The 10,000-nt window shown below is 44.1% G+C and overlaps 1 protein-coding gene across 2 annotated transcripts in view; it reads left to right on the forward strand.

Annotated features, from left to right (window-relative positions):
- wdr11 (WD repeat domain 11) overlaps positions 1 to 10,000 on the forward strand; it is a 127,500-nt gene that overhangs the window by 18,927 nt on the left and 98,573 nt on the right. For both annotated transcript variants that reach the window (XM_063191172.1, XM_063191173.1), the window contains exons 6-8: positions 2,331 to 2,496; positions 5,480 to 5,597; positions 8,510 to 8,708. In XM_063191172.1, the coding sequence (XP_063047242.1) occupies positions 2,331 to 2,496; positions 5,480 to 5,597; positions 8,510 to 8,708 (483 nt within the window). The remainder of the gene's footprint in view (positions 1 to 2,330; positions 2,497 to 5,479; positions 5,598 to 8,509; positions 8,709 to 10,000) is intronic.

Raw genomic sequence — 10,000 nt, forward strand, 5'->3', positions numbered from 1 at the left:
GCTCATTTGTCATGATGACGGCTCCCTTAATTCGGTCAGGCTCCTCGCTATTGGGTTTTCTGTCGCAAAACGTGTCACTTTTTTTCCTTTTTCTTCATCGGAAGGATGATCCTGTTCGGAGAAGCCCTTTAAATTTGCCCAGGAGCGCCAGTATCCTGCTTGCAATCACGGCCCCGACCGTGATTGTCATTGGCCTATAAAGGTGCCGGAGCCTGACGGCTATGCTGTGATTTATTGTCATTTTTATACCGTGCCACTTTCTCATTCTTTTATTTGCCATGCTAGGCTGAGTCGCTATGATTCCTCTTCGTCTTTTTTTTTTGCAAGACATTGCAGGGAAGGCGCTGGCTGGCGGTTGCAACGCCTTGCAAAAATTACAGCGTATTATTCTCACGCCGCCTGTCTGGATGCGGGTGACTAATTCAACAAATCACAAGTGTTCAGATTATATCCCGTCTGTGAGAACTCATTCGCACCCCATCCTGACATTCCCCAGACCATGTTGGAGATGAATTTCAGGAGAATACAACGGCCTCTTACCTGATTTCAAAGCTGATGTGTAATAAAGTTGTGCGTTATGTCACACATCACTCAATGTACAACAAATTACAGCATACTCATAATGCTGAAAGGGTAGCACTGCACACTATACATAATTCTCTATGGATTGGCTGTCTGTCAGATTGTACAATTCCTTCTGATGAAGACTACCGGTTTCTAAAACTTTATTATTAAAGTTATGTGTTGTGTTAAAGTTGTATTAAAGTTAAGTTGTGTGTATCTGCACGTCGCTCATCGTACACGAAATTATAGCATACATAGTGCTGTGTTGACTGGGTGTCTGTCAGATGGTACGATTCCTTGTGATGGAGGCTAAAATATGAATGTTGTCAGGCCTAACTCATCCTCAGTGCATTTAACTCTTACCCGGCTTGTCTTGACAGGCTTGACTGGCTTCTGAGTATATTTGTTCAATCCGTCAAAGGAAGTTCAGAATTATTATATTATTTTCTTTGCTCTGCCTGTTGGCAGCTATGGGTCATTCTTCAGATTAGGTTGACACACTGGTAGTATTTTGCGTTATCCTATAACGTTGTCTTGTCAAAGGTGATCAGTTAGAACATTTTCAGTACACAAGGGCCCATAGTTAGAAATATAATGGGTAGTTATCAGGCAGTTATTCACAATATTATGGGCAGACAAAGCAATATTTAGGGCAAACAAAGCAATCAAATGTAAGATAATTTGAGACATTTTTGTTCTGTTAATCTCATTAATGCAATATTTGATTAAAACTAGAGATGTACAGGATCCAAGATCCGGTTCCGGATCCGGCAGGATAATTGGGTTTTTCAGACTATCCGGATCCGGCAGGATCTCAAGCAGTGGATCCGGTATCCGGCAGTTACCTAAAAATCAGGATCTGGGGCATCTCTACTTTTTATGTAGCCTAGGCTTTTCAGTCAGTCTTTCACAACCCCAATCGCTGCATGGAGTGAAAGCCCTTTGGAAGCGGCCATTGAAGGCAGTGTGGCAGTAAGCCAATGAGTCTTAAAAATAGTTTGCACCAACGTAATAAAAAGGGCCCACGTGTGCGAGTTGGCTATGTGTTTCAACCCTTTCGTAGGATCCGGTATCCGGTTCCGGATCCGGCAGGATCTTAAGCAGTGGATCCGGTATCCGGCAGGATCCTAAAAATCAGGATCCGGTGCATCTCTAATTAAAACAAGATTGTTTTTTGATTGATTGCAGAGTGAATGTTTATATAAGGGATTGAGTTAGGCTGCAAATCAGTAGTCTTGAGGAGCATTCAGGATGTCCCAGTAGTATGCCAGTGTTCACCATGTAACATTGCTTTTTTGTCTTCTTCCATAATCCTCCTCCGAAATTGAAAACAACAGCCAACTTGTATTTTAATCTGTGTACCCAGAGAATCATATAGTGTGAGTTGTGTGATGAGACTCTAAAACGTGTGTGTGTGTGTGTGTGTGTGTGTGTGTGTGTGTGTGTGTGTGTGTGTGTGTGTGTGTGTGTGTGTGTGTGTGTGTGTGTGTGTGTGCGTGCGTGCGTGCGTGCGTGCGTGCGTGCGTGCGTGCGTGCGTGCGTGCGTGCGTGCGTGCGTGCGTGCGTGCGTGCGTGCGTGCGTGCGTGCGTGCGTGTGTGTCCATGCACGTGTGTGTGTGTGTGTGTTTGCTTACCTACAGTACGTGTGTGCGTTTGGGTTTTGCGGGTGATTGTGTGCCTTTGTGTTCTTGTAACGATTATTGTGTGCACCAGTGTGTTCATGCACCTTATCATTGTTGATAGTGTAATATCTCTTGTGGCTGCAGTGCAGAGGCGGTGACCCTGAACGATTGCCTGCAGCTGTCCTACCTGCCCTCCAAGAGGAACCACATGCTGCTGCTGTACCCGCGAGAGATCCTCATCCTGGACCTGGAGCTCAGCCAGACCGTGGGGGTGGTGGCCATCGAGCGCTCTGGCGTGCCCTTCATACAGGTACTGTACCGGAGGGGATGCACGCCACACGCCACAGCACCGCAGCTCATGCCAGCTGGCAGGCTGAATTTCCGCATCTAGCAGACTTTTGATGTGGTTGTTGAATAATGTTTTAATGTGATGTTTCACGATATGGATGGGCAACCTGGTGTTGGACGTTTTACATATCCAGTGTTGTTTGTTGTTTTCGTTTTTTTTCATCAGCTGATTGTAATTTAAAGGAACACAGAGTAGTCTTTTGATCCAGCGGACACTGCCGATGCCAGCTGGCAGATCTGCATCTAGCCGTCTTTGGATGTTGTGTGAATAATGTTTTAATGAGACATACCAGAATGATGGACAACCTGGTGTCAGAAGCTACAGTACAATTTAGTGATATGTGTTTGTAGCACTTTTTTTTGTTTGTAACACAAAATTTAAAAGAGCGTAGAGCAGTTTTTTTGAACTAAGGGACTGCCAGTTGACCGGATACATTTCTGCATCTAGCCATCTTTTGGTGTGGTGAAGAGTTGTTTTTACCTTCAACCTTGCACATATATCATTGAACTGAATGGGTCCAGCTAGCTTCATTGAACTGATTGGGTCCAGCTAGCTTCATTGAACTGAATGGGTCCAATTAGCAGCTAGCAGGACTCAATCAACGATTCGGTTCAATGTTGTCATGGTAGCTTGGAACCTAGGAGTAATATCAGCAGAGAATGGCTGGAAGATCAGAGGAAGGTAAAACTCAATTATTTAAAGGTGTACTAGCAAAGAGCGTCTATTAGAGTAAGATAAGTTGTAACTCCGCCCACTCAATGCAAAAGAGTGAGCTCAAGTTGTCCCATCCTTCTTCTCTTTCTGTGGTGGTTGGTGGTGGCTTGCATAAAATGTGCGCTACCACCATCTATAGCGGAAAGAGAATTCTATTTATTCTCAACCACAAGGTCTCCTAGCCAAAGGTCTCCTAATGGGGCGTTCACCCGACGTCACATGGATCCCGGAAAAGTAAGAGCCTGAAGTATCTTACTCGAATGGGCACTCTTTGGTGGCGCTATGTAGGATGGATGTCAGAGTAGGTATTGCAACTATGCTGTTCATTGAAACTACTGAATATTGCCAAATTTGATCTTTTCATGGATATTTACCAAATAACAAACTAGTATTTCCTTCTAATGACGAAAGTACAGTACATTTTGCGGCTAAAATGTCTATTTCTGGAAATTCAAAATGCTGGGCTTGGAGAAGATCCATCTATTCATGTAGGAAAAGTGGAATTTTCACAGTCATAATGAATACTTAGAATTTGATGGTGGTGGTAAGTATTCGTGAAAAAGGTAGCATTTGTGAATGGGCAGCATGTAAAGAAACTGCTAAAAAAATACTGCACAGTGCACGGGAGGAGGGAAATGAACATACTGTTTTTCCAGATGTGGTGCAATGTTGCTTTAAGGGAAGAGATAGAAATGAGGATTGTTTTGAGCTTGTGGCAAGTGTTTTGAAGCTTCTGAATCAAACTGCCCGCAATTGATGGTCGACTACAGCTCCAGGCTGGCAGCATTTTTTGAACAGCCGTGTAAAAGTAATAGAACACCGGCCGGTGTGCTTTTATCAGAAATAACATCTGGTGGTGGTCGTAATAGCTTTGGCTTCTTGCCTAGCTTCATATCGAAAGGTTTGATCTTGAGAGGAGAAGCCTCATTGTTTCCGCCACTGTATTCAACAGTGAAAAGATAAAGAGGAACTTTGACAATTTTTTTTGCAATAAGGATAAGTTTTCTACCACATGTTAATTATCTGGTAGCACACTAGTCATACAAAGAAGCAAAGTGGGGATGTGAGCAGCCAAAATGTAAAGCAGGATGAGAATACTTTTCAGTCAAGTGCATTGTGTGGCCCGACAAAACCGCTGTTGTGATGGTGTGCGAGGATTTGGCTTGTCTGTTTTCATTTTGTGTGTTGTCTCCCCAAATGTCGATTTATTTACATAATATGACAGCCTGCGTGAGTGAGTTTGTGTTTGTGCGTTTTTGTTTGTTTCCGTGTGTGTGTGTGTATGAGAGAGAGAGAGAGAGAGAGAGAGAGAGAGAGAGAGAAAGAGGGAGAGAGAGAGAGAAAGATGGAGAGAGAAAGAGAGAGAGAGAAAGAGAGAGAGAGAGAAAGATGGAGAGAGAAAGAGAGAGAGAGAAGCTCTTTGCCTTCCCTGGTGTCTCCTTGTGGCCTCGCGGCGTGCCCTGAGTGTTATAAAGCGCTTGTCACGCCGACAATTTGCATGACTGATGATGCAGCTGCAAGGCCCGCCACTGAAACCACCAGCTCCGACCGTGGGAGAGCAGAGAGACTGCCAGCCCCACACACACACACACACAAGCACACATACGCACACACACACACGCGCACACACAAACACGCACATGCGCACACACACAGACACGCGCACGTTCTCTCTTTCACACGATACACGCACGCCATAAATTACTAAAAGATGTATTGAGCATTGATTCATGCCACTTTTGTAGTGCACACAGGCCACGGCCTTGCAGTGATGCTCCATCATGCTCAGCTCAGCTCTCTCTCTCTCTCTCTCTCTCTCTCTCTCTCTCTCTCTCTCTCTCTCTCTCTCTCTCTGTGGGGGTGCTACATGAAGTCTTCACCTTTAATGGGGGCACTGGGGACACATTTATTACATTCCTGCACCATACTAAGCAGAACCCCCACACACACCATGTGAATATAATGGGATTTACACACACACAGACACACAGACACACAGACACACAGACACACAGACACACACACACACACACACACACACACACACACACACACACACACACACACACACACACACACACACACACACACACACACACACACACACACACACACACACACACACACACACACACACACACACACACTCACACTCTGCACATGTATTCACTCTCCCATGCATCTTGTCGTGTGTGTGTGTGTGTTTGTGTGTGTGAATGTGTGTGTGTAGGCGGTGCCGTGTGCCCAGAGGGACGCTCTCTACTGCCTGCATGAGAACGGCTGCATCACTCTGCGGGTGTGTCGCTCCACCACCACGCCCTCTTCAGATGAGGCAGGACAGAGCACAGGTCAGATGACACATAACATCCCCTCTCCTTCCCAACAGCAACCAGCACAACACCATGCTTAATGCCATCACAGACATGGAAAAAGACTGTTGTGTTAATCTGACACGTCGACGAAAAAGTCACACATGAATGCAAGTGAAGTGTCCATATTGAATCCGTAGATTGTACTATTGTGACATTATGTGTGCGCACCCCAAGTCCTCAACACAACGTTTTCTAAATAGAAATGGACTGCCTGGCAAAATAACTTTTATGATGTCACATGTGCAACACGACGCTTTGACTTTGTTGCGTTCAATTAGGACAGCCCAACAGAAAATAAGGGAATGCAACAGATTTTGTTGCTTTCAGTAGGTTCCATCTCCGGCAGTTAGGACACGGTGTCAAACAGCGAGATGAAAAACATGTCACAAAAACTCTGTGACACCATGAAAAAGATGGCCAGAAGTTTTCCATCGAAATATCACATGCAAACTTGCGTCTGTTATTAAATAAATGAGTCAGTCATATAATGAACGAATAGTTAACCTCACAGAAGTATCATGCCAGTATCACTGATGAGCCTATACCCAGTGGCACTACTGCAGTGATAGCATTTTTATGCGGGATGTTGTTATTCTACTATCGTAACATCTTTTTTTCACTTTTTTCATTATTAATGGTGTAATAAAAAATGTTAACATCTTAATTGCATTTCTGACCTTTCTGCTGTTTTATTTAATAGGAAAGTGCAGTTACAGGAAATTGATGTGAGAGAGGGCAGCTGGGAAGTAGGGCTGGGTAATGACTGTAGACAAAATTTGAACATTTTTTTAATGATTATTTTTAAGATCAAATGTTTAAGTGTAATCACATTACTGTCCGGTAGTTGAAAAGTTGATTAACTTTATTCAAGCCCGATGTAAGCAAAGAAGCTATAGAGCAGTAACGTGCTTGCTATTTGCCTGATTAAGCAAACATTTGTAAATCTCCATGGAATCACGTAATGGGACTCAAGTCACGGAGCTAATGACTCAAGTTTTTGAGATTTATTGTCATGTGCTGGATTGTGACTTGAGTCATTACCGCTAATGGAATTCCTTGTGCTCAGACATTCCCAAGTGAACAAGCTCATTTGAAATTCATTTTAAAAAAGCAAAAAGGATAAAATTGACTTTTAATCAAAGATGACTCGGATGTAAAGCAGAGCGTACATTATATTCTAAGTCAATGGGCATGTACTGCACGTCTTACCGGCAGTAAACCTGCTAGTCTGCCAAGGTCATATTTAGATCATCTCCCTTCATCTCGTCGGCCATTATCACTGACTTACTGCATACTTACTTATACCGCGTACTGGATCAAGAATACATTCTGTAACTAATATACCAGATGCTGCACTATATAGTTAATCTGCCAACGTAACTCTCGCTATGTGGTGCAATAGTGTACATGACGCATAGCAGCTGCAGAGCTGTGCAGTTTATGAAATTAGTCCCCAATAATAACTTACTATTCACATTTTAGGCAAGTTGATACATTCCATCAAACGCACACCTTGAAGGATACCCTATCGCTTCTGGCAAGGTCTCCACACTCAGGAATTCAGTTGACATCAACTTCATGGAGTAGGATTTAAATTGCACCATGAAATATTTACAGTTGGAAATAATTTCATGAAGCCTGTTGTTAAAAAAAGTCAAAAAGAAAAGCAGCAGTCCAAAGGCTCATTTCTAATCTATGGGCCTTTGGTCTGACACGGTGCTTAAACTTTATGCTTGAACTTTAGAACTACCTACAGTTGCCCTGTAGTTAAACGGTTTGATGGAATTAATGTACATTCTATGAGCCAATCAGTAAGCGCTGGTCTATTAGACCGAGCCATAAATAGTGAGTTTGTGGATGTTTTTTAAAATCCCCGAGTCACTCTTCGCCTCAAGCTCATCCCATCACTCATCTCATCTCCTTGTGCTCTGACTCCCAGCAGGGCTGCTGACAGCTTTTGCTGGGCCCGGAACAAAGTCAGCTTTAAGGCCCCGTAGCCCAAAACATGTAATGTAATGACGACCAATTCTGGGCCCTCCCTTTTCCTGGTCATGGGACAACTGACCCCTTTGTGTTCCCCCCTCCTGTCAGCTTCCCTGACTCCCAGACAGCTGGGGTTCCCTTGGGTCCCCCCACTACTCCCTCATGGCCCCCAGGGCGAGGTGACACCTGGCAGGGGCTGTTGCTGCTGCTGCGGTACCCAGTCGTGCCCTCTGGCTCTCTTGGTGATGCAGACAGAGGGCCTCTCTGGCTTGTGCTGATGCAGATGAAATACTGATTGTGTTTACCGACCGGGAGACAGACAGACAGACAGAGAGACAGACAGACAGCCTTCTCAGCTCGTCTCTCTTTACACTCTCACGTCGCCTCCAGTAAAAGGTTGCGCCTGGTGATGCGTCTCAATTAGCCCCAGACCTCAGTCTTTTCGCACAGCCTTTCTTTCTCGGTCTTCCTTTCCTCTCTCTCATCTGTCCATCTCAACCTTTTTCTGTCTCCTCACTCTCTCTTCATATGCCCTCTTTCAATTTGATTGTTATTCAAGAAGATACTTTTGACTTCTCAAAAGATGTCTTTGTAAAAAAATATACAGTCACAGCACCAGTGTAACTCGATGTCCTCTTGCGTTCCTCTTGAGGCCCTCAAACTCAGAATGCCTTGCAGGGGTGGCAGACGCGCTACCAAGTGAGCGATGCAAAGTTAGAAAAGTAAAAAATTACATATAGTATGTACAAGGTACACCATGTAACAAACAGACATGCCATAATCGTAAACAAGAACCTTTGAGTGATTGAATGTGTCCTCTCACCCACACACATACTCTCTCTTTCTTTCTCTCTCTCTCTCTCTCTCTCTCTCTCTCTCTCTCTCTCTCTCTATTTCCCCAATAGAGGGCGGAGAGAGTGCTCAGGAGTTGGTGTATGACCTGCGTTCTCAGTGCGATGCTATCCGCGTCACCAAGACGGTGCGTCCGTACCGCATGGTCATCTGCCCGGTCAACGAGAACCGCGCCGCCCTGGTGGTGAGCGACGGCAGGGTCATGCTGTGGGAGCTCAAGGCCCACCCCGTCAAGACCTCCGCCAACACCAGGTGACCCAATGCCTTCCCACGCCAAGTTATCATGACCCATGGTCAACTTAGAGGTGTAGTGCGTAACACTTTTGAGGTGTTCTTTGTCAAAATTTGTCTTGTCTCTTGTTCATTCTGAATTATGTGATGAGTGATTGAATGAATATTGTTCAGGTATATTTCAGGTACCTTTGCCAATTTCAAGTTTCCTATTGCCATTGAATTGTACATATTGTATATGAACGAGGGCTCCAACTTCCATATTAATTTGTCAACTTGTCAACCACTTGACTTGCCAGTGCCAGAGGATCCATTACCTTTCCACACCACTTAATTACTGTTACCTATGATGCATTTAAAGGTCCAGTGTCTAACATTTTTTCAGTGTTCATTAGGGTCAAATACGTTCAAAATGGCATTGTCATTCAGTGTAACGGATACCTTCTGCTGACTGTAACTGTAAAAAACATGACTCTTTTTATTTTATTTTTTTTCCAGTGAATTCATGAAAGCCTCGACTGTCATCCATTCACTTGAAACTTGAAATCATGTTTTTTTACCGTTACAGTCAGCAGAAGGTATCCGTTACACTGAATGACAATGCCATTTTGGACGTCTTTGACCCATTATCAAAATGTCTGTTGCCCTCTCACAAACTCATGACGAATGAACTGCATCTGCATCGGCAGTTATCAAGTATTCCTGACTTAATATTTTACATTTGTGTGGATAAGAGGGGTCCAACTTTGTCATCTTGAAGTCCTTTATCTAATCAGGGGCAATCATGCTTCCGACTTTCTCATTTCACCACGAAATGATAAATTCACAACAGCTATGGCTTTATGGTAATGCCTCTTCTTCTTCTTCCTGGTGAGTGTGAAGAAGGGAAGGCCAATCTGAACACATTGGACCGCTGAGAGCCCTTTGCTGAGACTGTATAATCCGGAGTTAGTGTCCTGTGTTTTGGGATTGTTTTTGTTTTTGTTATTGTTGTTGCTATTTTTTTATTGGATAATGGTGGCCGGGGGCTCCTGTGGCGAGGGTGTTATGGATGTCACACCCGGTGTCATTAGTGGAGGCTCTCTACATAAACAAAAGAAATGAGAGGGGGAGGGGAAGAGCGAGTGATTTTAGTTTTCTCATCAAGTAGTAAAACTCCCATAAAACATGTCCCTTATCTCCTTCTCTGCTTGTCTTATCGTCTTTGTAATTCCCTTCCCCCCTGTCTTTCTTTCTGTTTCTCTGTCTCTGTCTCTCTGTCTCTCTCTCTCTCGTCCCTGTCTCTGTCTCTGTCTCTGTCTCTCTCTCTCTCG

This window comes from Engraulis encrasicolus, chromosome 24 (genome assembly GCF_034702125.1).
Source record: "Engraulis encrasicolus isolate BLACKSEA-1 chromosome 24, IST_EnEncr_1.0, whole genome shotgun sequence".
NCBI classification, from domain to species: domain Eukaryota; kingdom Metazoa; phylum Chordata; class Actinopteri; order Clupeiformes; family Engraulidae; genus Engraulis; species Engraulis encrasicolus.